This window comes from Carcharhinus amblyrhynchos, chromosome 2 (genome assembly GCF_965287045.1).
Source record: "Carcharhinus amblyrhynchos chromosome 2, sCarAmb.v2.hapA, whole genome shotgun sequence".
Taxonomy (NCBI): domain Eukaryota; kingdom Metazoa; phylum Chordata; class Chondrichthyes; order Carcharhiniformes; family Carcharhinidae; genus Carcharhinus; species Carcharhinus amblyrhynchos.
This window is the reverse complement of record NC_137325.1, coordinates 58,622,093-58,645,549: the sequence shown is the minus strand read 5'-3', so window position 1 is coordinate 58,645,549 and position 23,457 is coordinate 58,622,093. Positions and strand designations below refer to the sequence as shown.

Here is a 23,457-nt window from a genome sequence, read left to right as displayed (position 1 = left end):
CTGATGACACGAAGATGAGTGGAAAAGCAAATTGGGTGGAGGGCACAGAAAGTCTGCAGAGAGACCTGGATAGGCTGTGTGAGTGGGCGAGGACCTGGCAGATGAAATATAATGTTAGCAAACATGAGGTTATCCACTTTGGTAGAAATAATAGTAGGAGGGATTATTATTTAAGGGGTGAAAAGTTGCAGCACGCTACAGTGCAGAGGGACCTGGGGGTCCTTGTGCATGTATCGCAAAAACCCAGTCTGCAGGTGCAGCAGGTGATCAAGAAGGCGAATGGAATGTTGGCCTTTATAGCGAGGGGAATAGAATATAAAAGCAGGGAGGTCTTGCTGCAACTGTACAAGGCATTGGTGAGGCCACAACTGGAGTACCGTGTGCAGTTTTGGTCCCCTTATTTGCGAGAGGATATATTGGCCTTGGAGGGAGTATAGAGAAGGTTCACTAGGTTGATACCAGAGATGAGGGGGTTAGCTTATGAGGAGAGATTGAATAGACTGGGCCTGTACTTGTTAGAATTTAGAAGGCTGAGGGGGGATCTTATAGAGACTTACAAGATAATGAAGGGGCTAGATAGGGTAGAGGTAGAGAGATTCTTTCTGCTTAGAAGGGAAAACAGAACTAGAGGGCACAGCCTCAAAATAAGAAGGGGGGGGCGCAGTTTAGAACGGAGTTGAGGAGGAACTTCTTCACTCAAAGGATGGTGAATCTCCGGAATTCTCTGACCATTAAAGTGGTGGAGGCTACCTCGTTAAATATATTTAAGTCACGGGTAGATAGATTTCTGATAGACAAGGGAATTAAGGGTTATGGGGAGAAGGCGCAAAAGTGGAACTGATCCACTTCAGATCAGCCATGATCTTATTGAATGGCGGGGCAGGCTCGAAGGGCTAGATGGCCTACTCCTGCTCCTATTTCTTATGTTCTTATGATGACTTTATAGAGTGGGGAGATCAGTACATTCCAGAGCCAACAGGACTGATTAATGACCTCAGTGAAGGCAGCCTGAGGCAGCAGTTACCATAATATAATTGAATTTCTCTTTCAGTTTGTGGGCAAGTGAAGTGGATTTAAGGCAAGTGTTTTAAATTTAAATAAGTGCAGGTATGAGGACATTAAGATAGAGATGCCTAAAGTGAAGTGGAAAATTAGGTTAAGACATAGGTCAGTAGAGATGCAGTGGCAGTCATTCAAGGAGATATTTCAGAATATTCAAAATATATATTTCAGTGGGAAAGAAAGACTCTAGGGAAAGGACATTCAATCCGTAGCTAACTAAGAAAGTTAAAGATAGTATCACATCTTAGCTAGCATTTTAATTCTCCCCTCCACTCCAACTTTGGTCTCTGGAACAGGTGAAGATGCCAAAAACATTTTTTTTAAGTTTATTTATTAGTATCACAAATAGGCTTACATTAACACTGCCATGAAGTTATTGTGAAAATCCCCCAGCTGCCACACTCCAGTACCTGTTTGGGTACATTGATGGAAAATTTAGCAAGGCCTATGCACCTAACCAGCACATCTTTTGGACTGTGGAAGAAAATCAGAGCACCCAGGGGAAACCCACGCAGACACAAGAGAACATGAAGATTCCACACAGTGATGGGAGCCAGGAATTGAACCTGGGTTCCTGGCATTGTGAGGCAGCAGTGCCAACCACTGTACCATCCACAATGCAATGCAATGTGAAATGCAAACTTGAGGAACAACATCTTATCTTTCAATTAGGTACTTTCCAGCCTTTCGGACGCAACACTGAATTAAACAATTTGAGATCATAAATGTGTTTCCATTTTTTGTGTTTGCTTCTGAATGGCAACTGTCAATGATTTAACTTCCCAGTAATATCTGTCACGTTATCACAGCCTTTTGCTTTATGCCTTCATTCCTATTATCAATAAATCTCTCCTGACTTCCACCCCATCAGAAACCATTCCTTTTGTTCAACTTCTGCTCCTGCTTCTATACTTGCTTTAAACCTGTTAAATATGCAGCTTTTTCCAGCTAAATGAAAAGTCATTGACCAGAAACTTGAACTTTGCTCGTCTCCTCACTGAAGCTGCCAGATCCAAATGTGCATTTCCAACATTTTGGGTTTCTTTTCAAAATACAATGTTAACATATGCACAACAGTGGAGATAAGTGGTCTTTGACTTAAAGATTGCCTCAAAATAAATGTTTTAGAGGAAAAAAAACTTGAACTAGATTTGAAATTAAAGTAGTTAATGGTTGCTTTTTGATCTGGAGGCAGATATACAGTAGGATTTCAAACGAGTGAGTGCAGGACCACAGCTTTTCTTGATATACATTAATGACCTAGAAGTGATTGTGCTGGCACAAATTCAAAATTTACTAATAACAGAAACTTGGAATGATTGTAAACAGAGAGGGCAATTGTAGACTTCAAGGGGGCAGAGACTGGTTAGTGGAACAAGCATACACTTGGCAAAGAACATTTAATGCAGAGAATTGTGAAGCGATTCCTTTGTAATTTTCTTTATTTTATATTATCTCTCTTCATGCGGCTCAGAGAGGTAAAATAAAATAAAGGAAATTACATACAAACTAGATGCAGGAGACCACCACTCAGCTCCTTAAGCCAGTTTGGTAATTCAACAAGATCATGGTTAATTGGATTTTCACCACCACCGCTGCCTCCCTCTTCTCCTCCCTTTGTTGATTAAGAATCGATCTCCCTCTGCCTTAAATGATATTTAATGACTTTGCTTCCACTGCCTTTTGAGAAAGGGAGTTCCAGACTTGCAACCCTCGGAGAAAAACATTTCTCCTATTATTCTAAAAGGGGCGCAGGCGTGTAGACATTGATCTCATCAAAAAGGGAAGGTTGAGAAGAAATTTGATGCAAGTGTTTAAAATTATGAGGGATCTAGACAGATCAGAGAGAGAAACATTCCCCCTATGATAGAATTGTTAAAAACCAGAAGACATTGATTATAAAGTGATGGCAAAAGAACCCATGGCAACATGAAGAAAAGCGTCTTTATTGAATGAGTGGTCAGGGTCCGGAATGGTCTCCCAGAGAGCAAGGTGGAGACAGATACAATCAGGGCTTTCAAAACTGAACTGGAGAGGAAGCATTCACAGGGAAACTGGACTACTTGTGTTGCTCTGCCAGAGAGCTGGCATGGACATGGGCTGTACAGCTTTTTCTTGCACTGTAGCAATTCTAGGATTCTATGAAATACATTCCTTGCATTTTGATTTAAGGCAATGTTCACCCAAGAGCTTTTTCTTCTCCGTATGTTCAGTTGGTAACCTAAAATCATGACTTAGTTAAACCAGAGCCCATAGGGACAAGATGGTTCCTTGCCTGAAAGGCATTTATGAATTCGCTGAATTTTTCCAATTAAACATCAGTTTTCATGGTATATGACCACAAACTAGTAGATTTGTTTAATTTAATTTCACAATTTGTCATAGTTGCAATTGAACTTAAACCTTTGGGTTGCTAGTCCAATACCATAATGACTAAGCTAATCAACCTTCATCATACCCTTGCAGGGATAGATGCTTAATGGATTTGGAAATATTGAACATGTGCTAACATGCAAACCAAAAATAGAATTTTCGTGGTATGGTTTTAAGATATCATAGTGCTCAATTCCCACCTCACTCATCATTAGTATGCACTTTAATGCCAAAGATGCTCTCCACTTAGGTTAATCTTTAATCAGATATTGTTACTTTATCCTGCCCTATCCATCCCAATATCAAATTGCTTACTTACACCCTTGTCTATTTTTAATCAGCATCTATTTATATAGCACCTACCACATACCAAAACATGTCATGGCATTTAGCAGCAACGTCATCAATAAATATTTTGACACAGAGCCACCTTAGGGTTTAGGGACAAGGTGGCTAAAAGTATAACCATCAACAGTGGAGCAATTAAAATCCAGCAAGTGTAAGGGGCCAGAATTGGAGAAGCAAAGAGATCTCCAAGATTTGTAGGTTGGATGAAGTTAGAGATAGGAAGGGCAAGCCATGGAACTGAGTGAATTTCAGTACTGAGGCAGCATTACATTTGGAATTTTGTACAAGTTAATGAGCACAGAACTGACGTCAGAACATACAAATTAGAAGCAATAGTATGCCATTTGGCTGTTGATGGGTGAACAATATTTGGTATTTAGAATAAAGACAACAAAGTTTTAGTTAAGGACAAATTTATGCAGGATAGCGGGCAGGAGCCCAACTAAGAGGATACCGGAATCGAGCCTGGAAATATCAAAGACCAAGATGGGAGATTTAGCAGTTAAGTCAAGATTAGCATCAAGCAATAAAGCATCAAAAAGCACCTGGTGGCACAGTGGTTAGCACAGCCGCCTCACAGCATCACAGACCCGAGTTCATTTCCAGCCTTGGGTCCTGTCTGTGTGGAGTTTACATAGTCTCTCCATGCCTGCATGGGCTTCCTCTGGGTGCTCCTGTTTCCTTCCACAGTCCAAGAATGTGCAGGTTAGGTGGATTGGCAATGCTAAGTTGTTCCCAAGTTATTTAGGTTAGGGGCGTTAATAGGGTAAATATGTGGAGCTACAGGGATAGGGCCTGGGCAGGATTCTCTGTTGAAGAGTCAGTTTTGACTTGGTCTGAATGAACTTCCTCCGCAGTGGGGATTCTATTCTATGATTCATGAATATTACAAATAGCAGTCACCAATTAGTTTTAATTCTAGCTGGAGTTGAAGCAGCAGCAAAAAATTATGACTGCCTACCACTTTGCCTTGTCTTTATACAGGGAACCAAAATAAGTTGAACATCACTCATTGGGGAAGTTTTCACATGTTAAACAAACTGTCAAAACAATACTAGGACCAAAAATTTGCTCTTGGCATGCATAAATTAAAGGTCTTCATACCTGAAGTACCTAGTCAAAGTTAAAGTCAGCAGATTCAAAATTGAAGATAACATTTTTGAAGCCTGAATTAACAGGTTAGGTCAGGTGCAATTTTGCCAGACAAAATTTTCAAATTTAAATCCAATTAACAATGCCCAGGACAATTTTATGCCATATCAAACAATAGAGCCATCAGACAATCAAATTCATGTTGAACTGTGATTTTTGAACCAACAATAATTTCAGCTCAACAAGGTCTGAAAAATCTCATCTCTATAACTGATCTTCTAAACCTAGAAAGTTGCTGATACATGTACGATACCGATTTTGTGAAATTCACAAAATCCATACACCGATAGAGGTATTGATTGCACTATTATTCCAACACCATTTTATTATATATTTGAGATGGCAATTGTTTCTGAAAATAAATCCGACTCACATGACATGTATATATAACCAAAGTAAAGTTAACAAATAACCTTACAATTGTATGGTTATAGGAATATTATAGCCAAATGCACTGGGAAAGTTGCCAGACACTTTCTCAAACTTTGTTGATCTTGCATCACTTTTTGCGACACAATAATTTATATTCAAGTTATAGTTATGCAAATTTTCACATCAAATACTATTGATTTGAAGGTATTACTTTGTAAATTCTGCAATATTTACGGCTGGCAAAATCTGGAACAACCTGGTCAATTAAACAGCAAAATTAACTTAAAAGTACACTATCTGAAATAAGCTTGAAGATATACTACTAGAACTTATAAACTGTAATAGGCTAGGTTCCAGTCAAGGATACACTAACAGTTATTGGCCAAAGAAAAGACTAACTGGTCAGTAGTCAACTAATGCAGATTACAAAGTAAATTTTTTCATAGTATGGATACTATAAAACTTCACAAATAATTGAATATATCAACAAAAATAATATAGTACTTGGCATTTTGGCGGCAGCAAGAAATAATGCGTGGACTGCATGTTCATGAGACTTCTTCAGTGTCTGAGTGAATGCAGTCTTGATTAGAATAGACGCAAGCAACCGTGCAAACTGCTCTTCAAATAAGCGCATAAAGGTTATGATGAAGGACAGGGGTTTATATTGCACAGCAACTGAAACTGAAATTCCAACCACATTTGCTTCTTTTCAATCTTAAAACAACTCCACAGAATACACCCAGTGATAAATGTATCTTGTCAATTATGTTTCTCTGCACTGCAAAACGCTGATGAAATCCTCAAGATAGGACTAATAAATATTCCTTTAATATTGAAACTGAGTCCTTTAAATGTTAAGATTAGCGACAAGCGATACATCCCAAAATCTGGAAGTGACCACAAGCTTAGTCAAAGAGATGAACATTAAGAAGGTTCTTAAAAAGAACGGGGAAGTGAAGACATGGTGACTTTTGGAAAAATTGCACAGGAAGGGTAAGAGAAACTCAAGCTCTGTCGCCAGTGGCAAGACAAGAAGGGGAACAATTTTAAAGTGAGTATTTTGAATTGAAGAGGTGGTTTGTAATTCTGGAGCAATTTACAGAGAAAGTGAAAAAACAAGGCAAGGAGGGTTTTAGAAACAAGCGTAGAATTATAAAGTTTAAGGGATTGAGAGACATTAGCCAACGTAAGTCAATCAGGATGGCTGCAATTTTCAACAGAACTTTGTTCAGGAGAAAAGACAGCCAAAAATTTGAGAAGTTGAAATTTAATGACAATGAGAGGCCAACTGGAAAAGCAATGGCACATTTAGGTCTAGAGGTGACAAAGATAGGGATGAAGTTTCGGTGGTAGACAAATGAAGCAGGCAACTTTATGGAAGCAATCATAGGGAGAGGTAAACAGTCAGACAATGCAAAGACTCAGTGTGTGATGGGCCTTCTCAATGCTTAGTATGGGAAATCTACAGCTCATCCAGACAATGTTGGACAATAACAGCAGAGAAATAGTGCAGGAGTTATGACAGATGAAGAAGCAGATTACAAGTAATGGTGGCATATAGGCACTGTTACTGCACATGTAATTCAGATAGCTGGGCTAACACAGCTGGTGGAATTTAAATTCAATTAATCTGGGCGAGATAAAAACATGACTCTGACAACCATAAACCTACCAGTATATCTTAAAAACCCGGCACAGTGGCAAGCACTGCTGCCTCTCAATGCCAGGGACCCGGGTTTGATTCCCGGCTTGGGTCACTGTGTGGGTTTTGCAGGTTCTCCTCATATCTGCATGGATTTCCTCTGGGTGCTCTAGATTCCTCCCACATTCTGAAAGACGTGCTTGACCCGAACAAGTGGTGGTGGATTGTAGAGACTAGGGGAATTTCACAGTAACTTCATTGCAATGTTAATGTAAGCCTTACTTTTGATTAATAAATAAATAAACTTTTTATAATAAACTAAAAACCCAGTCAGTTCATCAATATCCTTCTGGAGATATTTACCTTGATTCTCCAGTCTGGCCCACATGTGACTCTAGACCGTCAGCCCTCTGAAATGGCCCAGATAATCTATTGGTGGTACCCAGCAGCTACAGAAACATCAAAGAAGGATAAAATGGGATGGACCACTTGGCATCGAACTAGGCACGAGAAACAAAGACACATCCTGCCCTGTCAACCCTGCAAATTCCGCTTCACTAACATCTGGGGATATATGCCAAAATTGGGAGAACGATCCCACAAGCTAGCCAACCAATAGTTAGGTATGATTTATTGAGTATGACCATGCCAAATAGCCAACATCTCAGATTCTTTGCTCACCATCCTTGGTTACGTCCTACTCCACCAATAGGATAAACACACTACAGGTTACAGAACAATGGTACACACAACTGGGACAGCATGACTCAGGAAGTTCTCAACATTTCTCCAAATTCCAAGAGGTCTCATGGTATATCACATCATATGTGGATAAGGAAATATCCTGCTAATTAGTATCTATCATCCTGCTTCAACAAATGCATCTGTTCATCCATGTTGAAGATCACTTGCAAGAAACAGATGACAGCAAAGACACAATGTACCTGTTTTTTTTTGGGTGGGGGGCAAAGAATTCAACATCATTAATCACAAGTAGAACAATAGCACATCTACTATTTGAGCTGGCTGAGTCCAGAAGAGTTGCCGGACTAGGCCTGCAGTAGATGGCAACAGAACCAACCAGGGGAAAAAGCCTACTTTGCCCTCTCAAATCTACCAGCCACAGATGCATCAATAAAATGACAGAATTGATATAAGCAACCAACACTTCCTTGTGAAGACAAATACAGCATTGTAGCATCTTCCAGGTATGAGAACTGAAGGATGGACAATTTGCATATAATAGTTAAGGATGTTTTCTATAGTGTGTGGCACCACCATCACCATGCTAATTGAGATATAAGCAGAACAGATCTAGCAGCTCAAAACTAGGCATTGTAGCAATTACCGTGGGCCATCAGCAGCAGAGTTATATTCAACCACAATCTATAACCTTGTGACCTGGCATATCTTGCAATGTGTCATTACCATCATGTCATGATACCAACTATTAGACAATGAGAAGTGCAGGACAGCATGCAAGGAACAGTACCAGGCATACCTAAAAATTCAATGCCAACCTGGTGAAGCTACAATGCAGGACTACTTGCATGCTAAATAGCAGAAGCAGCATGCGATAGACAGAGTTAAGCATCCTAAAACCAATCGATCAATTCAAAGCTCTGAAGCCCTGCCACATCCAGTAATAAACAACTGGAGGCAGGCTGTAGGAAATCATCCCCATCCTCAATGGGGAAGTCTAGCACATCACTGTAAAAGACAAATCTGAAGCATTTTCAACCATCTTCAGCCAGGGGCATCAAGATGATGCACTGCAGCCTCTGACGAGATTCCCACCATCAGAAATGCTAGCCTTCAGTCAAGTGAATTAATTCCATGTGATATAAAATGTTGAACACAATGCATACAACAAAAGCTACATGCCCTAACAATAGCCCAGCTGTAGCAATGAAGTCCTGTGTACTAGAACTAGCCACTTCCTTAGTAAGCTGTTCCAGTGCAGCTACAACACTGGCACCTACCCAACAATGTGGAAAAGTGCCCAGATACAGGTCTGTCCACGAAACAAAAATACAAATCCAATCTGACCAATTACTGCATCACCAGTCTATTCTTGAGCAAAGTGTTGGAAGATGTCATCGACAGTGCTATCAAGCAACACATGCTCAGCAATGAGCTCACTGATGCTCAATTTGGGTTTTGCCAAGGTTAATCAGCCACAATCCTCATTACAGCCTTAGTCCAAAGGTGAGCCAAGAGTGATTGTCCTCAACATCAAGAAACACTTTGCTGAGTGCAAATTTAGAGGCCCAGCAAAATTGATGCTCATGGAAGTGAGGAGGAAAACATTCCATTGGAATCACTTCATTGCAATGTTAATGTAACAATCACTTCATTGCAATGTTAATGTAAGCCTTACTTGTTCTTTTGATTGGAATCACAATCTACACAAATGAAGATTTTGTGGTTGTTGGAGACCAATCATCTTTAACATGGAAATCACTGCAGGAGCTCTTCGGAGTAATTACCTAGGCCCAACCATTTACAGCTAATTCATCAGTGACCTGCTCCCCATCTAAACTGGGATATTCACTGACAATTGCCCAGTATTTCGTACCATTTGCAACTCAGATACCAAAGCATCCACATCCATATGCAGCAAGACCGTATCAACATTCAGCTCAAGAACAAAGAAAATTACAGCACAGAACAGGCCCTTCAGCCTTCCAAGCCTGCAGTGATCATGCTGCCCGAACAAACTAAAACCCCCTACGCTTCCAGGGATTGTATCCCTTTATTTCCATCCTATTCATGTATTTGTCAAGACGCCCCTTAAAAGTGACTATTGTATCTGCTACCCTCCTCAGCAGCGAGTTCCAGACAACCACCAACTTGTGTAAAAAAATTTAATAAAAGCAAATTACTGCAGATACTGGAATCTGAAACCGAAAGAGAAAATGCTGGAAAATTTCAGCAGGTTTGGCAGCATCTGTAAGGAGAGAAAAAAGCTAACGTTGAGTCCAGATGACTATTTGTCAAAGCTGATTTGACAAAGGGTCATTTGGACTTGAAATGTCAGCTCTTTTCTCTCCTTACAGATGCTGCCAGACCTGCTGAGATTTTCCAGCATTTTTTCTTTGGGTTCAACATTCAGCGTAATGTATGGTACAAATGTTACTTGCCATTTAAATTCTAGGCAATGACCATCTCCAAACAAGAACTCTGACCATCTCCCCTTGCCATCCAACAGCCTTACTGTTGCTAAATTGTCCATCAATAACAACCTGGGGATTACAGTGACCAGAAACTGAATCAGCCATATAAATATTGTGGTTATACAAGCAGATCAGAGGCTGGGAATTCTGGAGTGACTAACTCATTTCCTGCTTTTCCAAAGTTCGTCCAATATTTACAAGGCACAAGTCAGAAATGCAATGGAATATCTCCACTTGCCTGGCTAAATTCAACTGCAACAACACTGAAGCCACTGAACCATTTGAGACAAAGTAAAGCTTTTTTATTAGTCGCAAGTAAGGCTTACATTAACAATGCAATGAAGTGAATAGAAAATTCCCCTAGTCATCACAGTCTGGTACCTGTTCGGGTCAATGCACCTAACCAGCACGTCTTTCAGAATATGAAGGAAACCAGAGCACCTGGAGGAAACCCACGCAGACACAGGGGAACATGCAATGCAAGCTCCACTTTGACAGTGACCCAAGCCAGGAATCGAACCTGGGTCCCTGGCGCTGTGACCTGCGCCCCATCAAACAAATTAAACAACAGTCACTCACTCCGCCACCATAGTAGTACAAAGTGACTGTAGTGTGCACCATCTACAAGCTGCACTGGAGTTACTCAACAGGACTCCTTTGACAGCATTTTCCAATCCCTAGATCATTACTACCTAGAAGGATGAAGACAATAGATGCATGGGACCATTACAAACCTACAACATTCCTTCCAATTCACACCACTCTGACTTGGAACTACATTGCCATTCCTTCATTGCTGCTAGGTTAAAATGCCCAAATAAACTAAAACCCCCTACTGTGAATTATCCATACCACATAGAATCACAGAGTCACAACAGTGCAGAAGGACGCTATTTGGCCTACATGACAACAATCGCATCCAGGCTGTATCTCTGTAACTCCACATATTTATCTTGGTAATCTCATTGACATTAAGGGGCAATTTAGCTTTGCTGATCCACCTAATCTGTGCATCTTTGGACTGTCGGAGGAAGCCAGAGCATGCAGAGGGAATCAACACAGACACAGGGAGAAGATTCAAATTCCACAAAGTCACCCAAGGCCAGAATCTATGAGGCAGTGGTGCTAATCACTGTATCTATAGGTGGCACACTGGCACAGCCAAACAGGTACTCACCACAATCTCCTCAAGACTAATTAAGGATGGGCAGTAAATTTTGCCTTGCCCAAGATGCTCACATCCCAAGAACAAATGAGAAGTGTTAGATTTAGCAGTTTACGTGTGAAAGTTGATCCAATTTCAGAGGAGAACTTTAACAAGTAACAGCATCTTAAATGTGAGAAAGGCAAGGGCTTAGGATAGATACATTAGCATTTGAGGTCATCATTTTTATTTGACATTCAAGAAGAATAAATTAAGCTGTAGAAATGGTTAGTCTCTATCACAGATTAATGCATTTCTTACTTCTGCTAACTAGATACCACCTTTTGTAATTGTACTAGAAGATGTGCATCAGTTACAGCTTCTGCTGAAGCAGAAGCTGGATAATTTTGTTTTCGTTCCTAAGGGAGCTTGGTACCAAGAAGGAATGCAGCCTAGAAAGGTCAGATATGAAGCAGTCAAATTACTTTGTAAAAGGTCTCACAGAAATACGTGGTAACCACTTGCATTTATATCCCACTGTAACATAATAAAACATTCCCAGGCATTGCACTGGTCTGTTCTCAAACAAAATGATGACACAGTGGTTAGCACTGCTGCCTCACAGAGCCAGGGACCTAGGTTCAATTCACAGCTTGGGTCACTGTCTGTATGGAGTTTGCACATTCTCCCCATGTCTGCATAGATTTCCTCTGGGTGCTCCGGTTTCCTCCCACAGTCCAACGATGTGTGGATTAGGTGGATTGGCCACGCTAAATTGTCCCTTAGTGTCGGGAGACTACCTAGGCTAAATGCATGAGGTTATGGGCATAGAGCCTGGTGCAGACTCGATGAGCTGAATGGCCTCCTGAATTGGAGGAGTGCAAGAGAGTCTAAAAATGTTGCCAGCCTGGAACAGATCAGGGAAGCATATTGTCATGAAGCAATAAGGGGATTGGACTCAGTACTCCAGCTGAGTCCTAATCAATGATTTTAAAAGGTTTAGCGTAACTTCCACTCTCTTTTTTTAATAAAGAGGTAGAATTCATATTTTTCTGCTTCAGCTTTTCCTGCTATCTTCAATAGTTTCTGTATACACAAGCTCCAGGTCTCTGTTCATGCAATCGTATTGTTTAATTTACAGTTTACCTCCACTTCTTTAGCCCTTGTCCTATTGTTGTGGTGTATTTCCGAGATTTGCACCTGCAAAATTTTTAAATTGTGACACTCCAGCAGAAATTGTTGACCTCTATGAACAATGTTCTACAATGTAAGAATGTTCTAAAAACACTAGATATTGGTCATTCCACAGATACATCTGGATATCGAAGCTATAGGAAAGCAGTAGTTACGAGGGACCATACTTGGGGGAGGAGACGGTGTATTCTATATTCATGGCCAACAGTTGCATCATACTTTGACTCATTGCCTACTGAAGATACCCAGATGATCACCTTGGATCGCTGAAGATTTCTCCCACATATGTTCAGTAATAATCTAATGTGGAATGTGAACTGAGAGCTAAGCTAATCAACATAGCTTTAGCCTTTAGACTAAATGCACACATTGGCAGCTCATTTGTTGCCTTCAGCAATATAGCATTTCCATTAGCACTTCTACTAATGATTGCCCTACCTCCTTTATGGATACTTAAGTATTCATTTTGCATCTGAAAAAAATGGGTGCAGCACCATTGAATTTCTGGACACAATAACTTCAGATGCTTAGCACCATGTTTATCTTGGAAGTAAAGATGTGCTTTTTTCAGGATTGCCCCTCCAGTTTTTGTACAGTATTAATTGAACTAGTGTGACATTACAAAAACAATTGTCTTCTCCAAGTATCTTTTTCTATGCCCACACCCCAACACCTTATCTCCTGTTGATTTGTTTTTGACACTGTTGGTGTCGCTCAAAAAATTCCAATAGTCACGCTGTACTTATCTAAACTTTTGTAGCATCTTAGTTTTGCAGCCTTCTGCTTCTCAGCATGTAGTGTAAGATTTTTTTACGATTCAATTTTACTTCCCAAATCACAAGTGAATCATGTATTTAGGTGGTGGGATAAAGCTGCCTTTCCTGACACCTTCTTTTCTGAAGCTCTCAGGAAAGAAATCTGCTAAAGTTTACAAAAAGTTCATGGAGCACACCAGCAAAATGGGAAAGGGTTCATAAGTTTGGACAGTAATAGAAAAGTTTTTGTTAGTGTCACAAGTAGGCCCGCATTAATAATGCAATGAAGTTACTGTGAAATCCCCTACTCCCAATCTCCAGCGCCTGATAAAGATCATTATGGGACCTGCTTGAATAACAAACCAGATACCATTTTTATCCTAGTACTTCAGCAGCTTATATAGCTGCAAATATCTCCAAAAACTGAAGCAAAGTTCTCAAACTCTGCTAATGAACCTGTACCGTCTTGCAGTGCGACTGAGTGCCATAATCATTCATCTTGTTGCCGCTGGCTTGAATTTTAATTTTGCCAATTGTACAATAATAGCTATGTAAATGAGACAAACACCAAATATTTTTATTTTGTACCTGTTGAAAGGGCTTTGAATGCATTATAATGTTTTAATGTAACTATTAGTTGAAGTCAAAAGGTGCACTTTTTATATCAATGGGAATGTATGTCACTGCAACAGAAGTTGCAATGATTCATTGTGGCTGAAAGGCAATTCATCTCTTAAAATTAACTTTTGGCATCAAAGGTTTTTTAAACCAGAGACTCTGCTAATCATTTTTAGACAGTTTGCATGCACTTGCATTTACCATATTCAGTGAGATAGAAATCAGAGGATACACTTTCAAGATTGTTTAAAAGATCTCCATCTACCATTTTGTTTTCATGTCAAAGAATAAACAGTGCATAAATCTAAAAGTATTCTACTGTATTGATTTTACTTATGCCTCCTCATTCTTCAGAAATATATTTAGTTTGTACATTAGCCACAAAATAAGTCTGGTAAGATGGTATTTTATTCCATCCTTCAAAAGATGGAAACAAGGATATAGCATGGAGCTGACAGTCAAAATTGGGATTAGTTGGGAGGGGACCATAGTTAGTCAGCAAAGACTGGTTGGGTTGAAGGGCCTGTTTCTATGCTTTATGGCTCTATGACTCTAAGATTTAAAATCCAGAAGGAAAAGGGCAAACATTAATTCAACATGCAAATTCATCTCTGATGTTAAAAGAACATGGTTAATATAGAGCCTTTCATGGATACAGAATGTCCTAAAGTGCTTTATAGTTAATTAAATGCCTTTAAGTTTAGTCATTTTTGTCACATCGGAAATCCGACAGACAACAAGCATATGCCAACATGAAAAGACCCACAAACAGTAATGAGCTAATGACCAGATAATCTGTTTTTCTGTCTTTACTGAAAAATAAATCGTAACGTTCTACGTTAAGGATTGTGGGTTACCCACGCAGAGTGAAAATGAAATTAAAAGTTGTTAAACATCCCAACAGCATAACATCAATCATGTCACTGGCTCTTAAAGCAATCATGCAACCACTTAAATATATTACACAAATATATCATCAGGGCACTGGTAATAACTCTTCTTTGAAACTGTGTTGCAAGATAGTTTGTGTCCACCTGAGGGGCAGATGGTGCTTAAGTTAAGATTTTATCTGAAAGATGGCACCTCCAACAATACAGCACTTCCACAGTCCTGCATTAGAGTCAGTCTCGATTTTTGTGCTAAAATACTAGAGTACTAGAATAGGACTTTATTCACAATCTGAGAGTGCAACATATCCAAGTCACAACTCGGTACATTTTGAATTATAGGATGCATAGATTTGCCTATGCAAGTTGCTTTGTGCTGTGATCACAAATGAAAAAGATCATAAATAATGATTCTGAATCTGTATCAATAAATATATGAGCATTTTCCAATCCTTAAAATTTCAGTCAATTCAGAACTAATTTTGAAACCAATACCCATTGTTGAAAAAAATGCATCTACATCAAAGAACAAAGAAAATTACAGCACAGGAACAGGCCTTTCAGCCCTCCAAGCCTGCATCGACCATGCTACCCAACTAAAACCCTTTCGGGAACCATATCCTTCTATCCCCATCCTATTTGTGTATTTTTCAAGACACCCCTTAAAAATCACTACCGTATCCACTTCCACCATCTCCCCCGGCAACAAGTTCCATGCCCCACTACTGTGTGTAAAATATCTGCCTTGTACATCTCCTTTAAACCTTGCCCCCCGCACTTAAAACCTGTGTCCCCTAGTAATTGACTCTTCCAACGTGGGAAAAAGCTTCTGACTATCCACTCTGCCCATGCCTCTCATAATCTTGTAGACATCATAAGGCAGCACACTAAGTCCTTAGTAATCCAGTGCAATTTTACAATCAACAATTCTTCAGCATGCTGCACTAATTTACACTGTACTAAGCAAAAAAAATTCATTTACACTGCAACTCAGCCTTCTGAAAATAGCACAAGTATGAGGTGCAGGCTATCATTTTAGCAATCAATTTTAATGCAAGTTTATAAACAAAATCCAGCTTTTGCAGGACAATGTTAGTGCACACATATCACCACAGCAAAGAGAAAGGCTTCATGCCAGGTCTGAAGGATATAGCAACAACTAAATATTCACTAGTTACAAGCAAGATAAACTTTGTAATACATACAGATGCAAGATTCTCCTCAGAAACACAATTCTCCATGCTTGCTTTCAATATAGAAATAGTATGGTATCAATAGCCAATTCGCCTTCCAGTAATATATGCACAATGCCTCAATGCACAATGCCTGTTCAATTCACTGAACTGCAGTAACCTATTCCTTCTAACAGCAAAACACAGTACATGATGAGTATTTAATCTTAAGCCAGTAACTGCCATAGGTTGGATCACAGAAGAGGGGATTTCAGCTGTAACACATATTTTCAATGCCATCAGAATAGAATACCAAATAAGGATCTGGAACAAGTCTTTAGTGCAGTGTTCTATCAAAATAAAAGTCTCAAAGGCATCTTTATCAAAACAGATTTATTCAAGTTCGAAAGTTTTGACTTAGAGACATTATTGGCCCAGACTTTACAATCAACAGCAAAGCCATTGACCTTGAACAAAGATCCTTGTGGCATTGGTTTCCCCTTCCTGATGTTAATTTGAATTTGATACCAAGTCCAGAGGTCTCCAAAAGTCCAAGAACAGTAATCAAACAGGAAAAAGCAGCAAAGCATATTGAAGAATTCGCAAGCAGCAAACCAGAAAGTTAGAAGCACTGGTTACATCACTCTGCCAAAAGTGAAGGACAAAAAAAAAATCACGCACACACAGGATTAAGATATCAAACAAACTTAAAAAAATGGCATTTATCATTCACAAATATAAAATTAGTTTTTCAGGGCCAGAGATTTCTCAGCAGAACTGAGTACACCATTTAAATTGCAGTTATGCTATATTCAACAAGCTGTAATTTTTAATTATTTTTACAATGAAACTAATGAGAAATGGAATTCATGTCAATTCAGTGATTCCCAATCAAGTTATCAGTGCACCCTATGAATTCGTGCAGAGTCACTGACAGCTATTTCTGGATTTCCACATGCAACTGCACGTGTGCAAACTCCAGAACTTGCTGGCAGTTTCAGAGTTGTAATAAAGGTGAATGTCAACAGTTTAGTTGTCAATGCCACTGCAAAATCTAGGCCATTATCTTTTCAGATAATATTGATCTAGATAGTCAGTGGGATAAAAAGGATGAAATGCACTGTTGTACAGTTTTAATCACTTTTTAAAACTGAACTTAACGGCTCCATTTTTAACTGAAATATTTTGGTCATTACAGCAAACAGGGTGCATAGTATTTTTATTTACAGCATAATATGAAGTTAGGGAAAAGACATGGGATGATCATTCAATTTAGTATCTTTAAACATCTCTCAAAAACTTCAATAGCAGAGGTGCCTCACAAACCGAGATCTAGAAACTCCTGTAACCAGCCCATTTTATGCCGATTCATAGTTGCAAACTTGAGGAGATTGGCAAGTTCCATTATCATTTGTATTTTATCCACATTAAATTGTGGCCTTCACCAGAATAAAGTTATGGCTAACCAGACTTTCAGAATATTAGCTAATACGACAAATGTGTTACCTATTTGCACATTAGGAACTATTGTCTGGCATTTTTCCCGATTTGTGGCTAACACAACAATGGTTACTGGTCATCTTAAATTAGATGATTCTACAAATTTTTACTTCCAGGAAATAAGTGAAACTTTTGAGCGGCTCCAATACCGAGAGAACAGCTGCAGGGTATTTACTAAGGATGCACCTGTGAATTAGGATTAAGCCAAACCTTGTTTGGCCATTCTAGTAACCTACACCTTTATGTATTTTATAGCATATTACACTGTCAACCAAGCCTACTACTTAGGTATTGTTAGCACATCGAGATTATACTCCCTAGACCTACATCCATATTCCAGAAGTAGATCCTGCATTGGCCCCTGAAGTGCACCATTTGCTACCATTCTATAGTCTAAGTTACATTTATTTATCCCAACGCCTGGCTTTAACCAACTTTATATTCATGCTGTTACATTTTCTCTGGTAGAGTATGTCTGAACTTTTCAAACATGGCCCTCAAGAGCACCTTATTGAACAACTTCTGAAAAAACAAAATCACGCACATCCACCTAAAAGTTTTGTCAAAGTGGATCGTAATGAAAATCGTAAGGAGAGTTAGAAACAGACCAGTTATAGAAGCTCCAGAACATAAAATGTACAGTCACCAATAGTGGAGTGAATGAAATAGGGGATTTGCAAAGGGCAAGAGTTGCTGGAAGGTTTCTGAAGAATTGTAGAGCTGTAGTGGGGAGGATTGAATAGTCATGAAGAGATTTAAGCACAAGGAAAGGATGAGAATTATAATTTGGAGGCCAGAACTGTGGGGAAGGGCTAACTAACCTTGATGCACGACAGAATAAATGATTTTATGGGAGTATAAAAAAAAAGGCCATTCAGTGCAGCAGTGGCAGATAGAGCAATATTAAAGGTGGAAGTTAGTGGTTTTTGCTTTAAATTGAAGCAGGACTTGGTGTCCTGTTTGATCCCAAGGTGAGCTTCAAATCACATCCTCACTATCAGAAATTGGAGTTGTGACAAGTGTACAGAGTTTCCCTTCAGCAGAAAATTGACAAATTCTTGTCACATTTGAAGAGTTTGGTTTGAGCATCAGGAAGGTTAATGTCATGGTCTAGAACATTGCCATACCGCCAATCAGTATTGACAACATGATGCTTGAAGTTGTCGACAGCTTCATCTATCCAAGTTCAACAATTACCAATTTGTCACTCGACGCTGAAGTGAACGCTCACATTGCAAAAGCTCCAATCATTATGTGAAAGCTTAGATATGGTGTGGAGATGCCTCCGTTGGTCTGGAGTAAACACAGTAAGAAGTCTCACCACACCAGGTTAAAGTCCAACAAGTTTATTTGGTAGCACAAGCCACTAGCTTTCAGAGAGCTACTCCTTCATCAGGTGAATTCCACTCCTTCCATCACTCACCTGATGAAGGAGCAGCACTCTGAAAGCTTGTGATTTGTGCTACCAAATGAACCTGTTGGACTTTAACCTGGTGTGGTGAAACTTCTTACAAAGCTTAGACAGATATTGTAGAGCAGCAGCAACCTGTCCGACAACACCAACAATACTAAGTCTGCACCTTCAGTGTACTCCTCTGCAGTGAGACCTGGACAACATGTGCTGGGCAGGAAAAGAAAATGGAACAGTTTCTATCTTTGATGTCTCAAACATATCTTCTCTTGGCAGAAGAAGGTCACCAGCCTGAATATGGAGCATGCCAATTCTATCTGCATACATTATTACTGTGCTAACTGCGTTGGCTCAGCCACACAACATCCATATCTCCACTAGAAGGGCAACTGAGAGTGGGAAATTAAAGTAGCAGACATTGATTAAGGCAGCTGGAAAACAGTCAGTAGCCACTGTGATTTCTGGAGGCTGACTGCTTGCAACAGCAATGGGAGAGATGAGGACAAATGAAAAACTCCGGTGGCCAAGAGGAGAAGCTAAAGAAAACAGAGACCAGTGAATCCTGCACCTTCTCATCCCAGTGTCATCATCTGCAGCAAGTGCGACAAAAAGTGTCAGAACAGACTTCCCAAGCCACATGAGGCGATGGTCAATTCAGATTTGATCAGCAAGTGCAATCTATCATCTCACAAGATTCAAGGTTGACAAAAGAACAGAGTTTGTGGCAATCCTTGAAGATGGTTATTTCAGTCTTCACAATATTTAGGTAGAGGTAATTACAGTTCATTAAAGACAAAAATTCTGCTAAGAGGGGCTAAAAGATTCAAACAGTTCATAGGTACTAATTTGTGTAGATATGGTAGCAGAGCACCTGCAGATGATATTGTCAAGAGATAGCTTGAAGACGAGGGTTTGGAGAATTTCAAGAAAACAATCTTTGGATGACTTAAGATAATGTTGCAGATTCTAGATGAGAAGCCACTGTAGAATATACTCTGCTCATGCTAGGATAAGCAACTGCAAAACCACAGAAGGGCAATTCCAGATCATCACTAGTTGAGGAACAATACCACGATGCCACCGCCTCCCTGACTGGTCACCTTATTTAAGGGAGGATATAAATGCATTTACTAGACTAATACCTGCACTGTGAGGATTGTCTTGAGGAAAGTCTGGTCAGGCAAGGCTTTTATCTACTGCAGATAAGAATAAGAGATGACTTGATTGAAACATATTTGACAGGGTGAATGTGAAAGGGTATTTCCTCTTGAGAGAGAATCTAGAACTAGGGAATCACTTTTTAAAAATAAAGGGTCGCCAATTTAAGTCAGACATGGGGAGAATTTTTCTCTCAGTAGGTCATGAGATTTTGGAACTCTTTTCCTCAAGAGCCAGTGGAAACAGAATTTTTAAATTTTTTAATGCAGAGCTAGATAGTTTTTTGATGAGCAAGGAGGTGAGGGGTTATCAGGGATTGGTGAGAATGTGGAGCGAGGTTACAATCAGATCAGTCACGAACTTTTTTTAATTAGGGGTAACACAGTGGTTAGCACTGCTGCCTCACAGCACGAAGGACCCGGTTTCAATTCTGGCCTTCGGTTTACACATTGTCCCCATGCCTGCATGGGATTCCTCTGGGTGCTCCAGTTTCCTTCCATACTCCAAAGATGTGCAGATTAGGTTGAAGGGCCATGCTAAATTGACCTTTAGTGCCAGGGGGATTAGCATCGGTGTAGGCTTGATAGGCCGAATGGCCTCCATCTGAATTGTAATGATCTTATGATACTATGAATGGCAGAGCAAATTAGAGAGAGCACGTGGCCTGAGCCTGTTAATTTGTATGTTCTATGAGCCAGAGATGTGATCTTATTGATTTGTAATAGCTAAAGGAATAGGAAAATGCCAGAATGTTATTTGTTGGACAAGGGAAACGGTTTAAGCTGGTAAGAGATAAGTTTAGGAAGGATTTACAACTCCACACAATGTGATCAATGATTGAAATCGTCTCCCTGAAAACATATTTTCTGGATGAGTGAACAAACATGGACCAACAACAAGCCTTCTTTATCTATAATTACTTTTTGGTATTTTATGGGAGAATTAGGTGTACAGGACATAAGCCACTTGGTATTCAGCCACTTGGTGGTGCTCAAGAAGCATGAAAAGTAACCACTATATTTGATAAAAAAGAAACAAGTTTCACCACAACCAGGGCACTGAATGAAGAAGACAGTCTAAGTAACAAAAAAAATCGCATATGCAATGAACAAAATGTAGGATAGTTTGGTTGAAATCAGAACCAGTGTAATGACAAACCATTACAGTCAGCCCAGGGAGACTTCTATTTCTTCTGGATTTAGCAAATCTCACACTATATATTTATTAAAATGCCTCCAGGGACACATCCATCTTCAAAAGTAACCCTGCTCGTGTCAGTTAGATAAGAGCACAAGGCATTTTTTTTTGGTGCTGTTGCTTCCTTGGTACATTATACTGTGAAAGCAATTCTGAAATGTGAATATGGAAAGAATGTACACAATTTGGCATAGACAATTTTATCTCATGATATTTTATAATGCTCCATAACCAATTAAATAGTTTTGAAGTATTACAGTTTTGACATGTAGTCACCATTATTAATAAGCATTATAATAATAATAAATGGTCAAATTGTACACTGCGAGATCACAACAGCAAGATGATAAATGACTAGATTGTACGTTTTGGTACTGTCAGTTCAGAGGCTTTTGTGGACTGGGGCACTAAAAGAACTATTCTTTAAATAGTGCCACTTGATCTTATATACTCACTTATTCAGATAGACTGAATTTAGTTTCATGCCTCATCTGGAAAATAAACACTTCCAAAAATATGCAGTATTAAAGTAGATTAGGTTACTTGCTCAAATATTGGGAGCACAAGTCAAACCCAAAATCTAATGATTCATTGCTGACACTTCAGCACACTATAATGAATGTTATGTCATTTTCCATCCCCTTTATCCTATCCTACCAACTCCAACAAACGTTAGAACTATTTTGGTTACTCATTTCTTCCAGTCTAAATTCAAAAAAAAACCCAACAGATGAAATGCTAAAGAATATTTAGTTCGCAAGGAATTTTAGCTGACAACACAAACAAGGCTTTACAAATTACCAGACTTCATTATGAACAGTTAAAAAAAACATATGAACTATGTACAATTACAGCAGGGGAGGCGATGATTTCGTGGTGGTATCGCTAGACTATTAATCCAGAAACTCAGCCAATGTTCTGGGGACACAGGTTCAAATTTGAATTCAATAAAAAATATCTGGAATTAAGAATGTACTGATGACCATGAAACTATTGTCAAACGGAAAAACCCTTCTGGTTCACCGATGTCCTTTAGGGAAGGAAATCTGCCATCCTTACCTGGTTTGGTCTACATGTGACTCCAGAGCCACAGCAATGTGTTTGACTCTCAACTGCCTTCTGAACTGGCCTAGAAAGCCACTCAGTTCAACAGCAACCAGAGATGGGCAGTAAGTGCTGGCCAGCCAGCAATACCCATGTCAAATGAATGAATTAGAAAAATTCAGTAAAAGCTACAGCCAATGCAGTATCTAACAGAACTAATGTGAAAACAGAATCTTAAAGCAATCTCAAAATTCATTTCCAGGCATCACTACTGAATTTGATTTAGGCTGTCATAATGAAATATTTCATCCAGAAATGGAGTTATATTTTAGGAAGAATTCACAACATCATCATGGAAGCTATGTAAATGTGAAAGCAGTTTTTCTGGAAAGGAGATAAAAGTGTAGGTTCAAGTCAAACTTCTGTAGGTCTATTAAAAGACAAGGGAAAAAAAATCATCTTCATCTCCAGCTTTACTGGAATCCAGCCAGGCAATGACTAAGTTCCCATAAGCAAATACTTAAACCTCATAGTTGAATTACAATCCAGAGAAATCCGTTATGCAAAAATTTAACATTAATGGAAAACACTGCAATACCCAACTGGCACTGAATTTTTATATGCCTGATGCCTCAGAAGGACAATCTGACTAAGTCTCAGGCTTGAAAATTAACCCTTTCTCTCTCTCCAAAGATGTGGCTAGGCCTGCTGAATATTTCCAGCATTTTGTTTTCATTGCAGTACTAAAGTGTTAATTTGATCACAACAAGTTAGTTGCTAATGTCACACCAGTTCTGATTGTTTTGAATTGACACGGCAGATCTCTAGCATACTGCTAGAGAGAGAATTTTATGCATATATAAGGGGAGTAGGGTGGAGGGGAGCAGGCAGTCACTTTCAACTGTGAATAAAAGAGGAGCTAAAAATATTTATTAGACATCAATAATCAAGATCATAACAGGCACACATGGCTGACGTAATTTAGTGAAAAGAAGTATGAACGAATACAATTTGTAAAAACATAAAATGCTAATATGAATTGATTGCATGATTTTAAAAAGGGGGGCAGGAAGGACAAGGCCTTAAAAAATTAGTTGTCCCTGGTTGTCCTTTTTCTTGTTTTCTTCTAGCATTCAAACCCATTATTTATTTTTTGTGCAACCCCACATATGCATTATTTATCACAGAACAGTTATCTTTTAGGTTGCTGCAGTCATGCATCCTTGCAGCCCAAGAGGAACATTAATAC

At 39.3% G+C, this 23,457-nt stretch overlaps 1 protein-coding gene across 3 annotated transcripts in view; it reads right to left on the bottom strand.

The window, feature by feature from the left end:
* The window catches only part of LOC145354789 (sodium bicarbonate cotransporter 3-like), a 174,517-nt gene that overhangs the window by 120,228 nt on the left and 30,832 nt on the right, over nucleotides 1–23,457 (bottom strand). Inside the window, exon 1 of one of the 3 annotated variants that reach the window (XM_080206292.1) lies at nucleotides 5,812–5,869. The exons of 1 other annotated variant lie outside the window; for it this stretch is intronic. In XM_080206292.1, coding sequence (XP_080062418.1) covers nucleotides 5,812–5,859 — 48 coding nt within the window. In that variant the 5' untranslated portion in view covers nucleotides 5,860–5,869. Of the gene's footprint in view, nucleotides 1–5,811; nucleotides 5,870–23,457 lie in introns of those variants that run through there. One more of the 3 variants, XM_080206283.1, reaches the window with a different exon arrangement.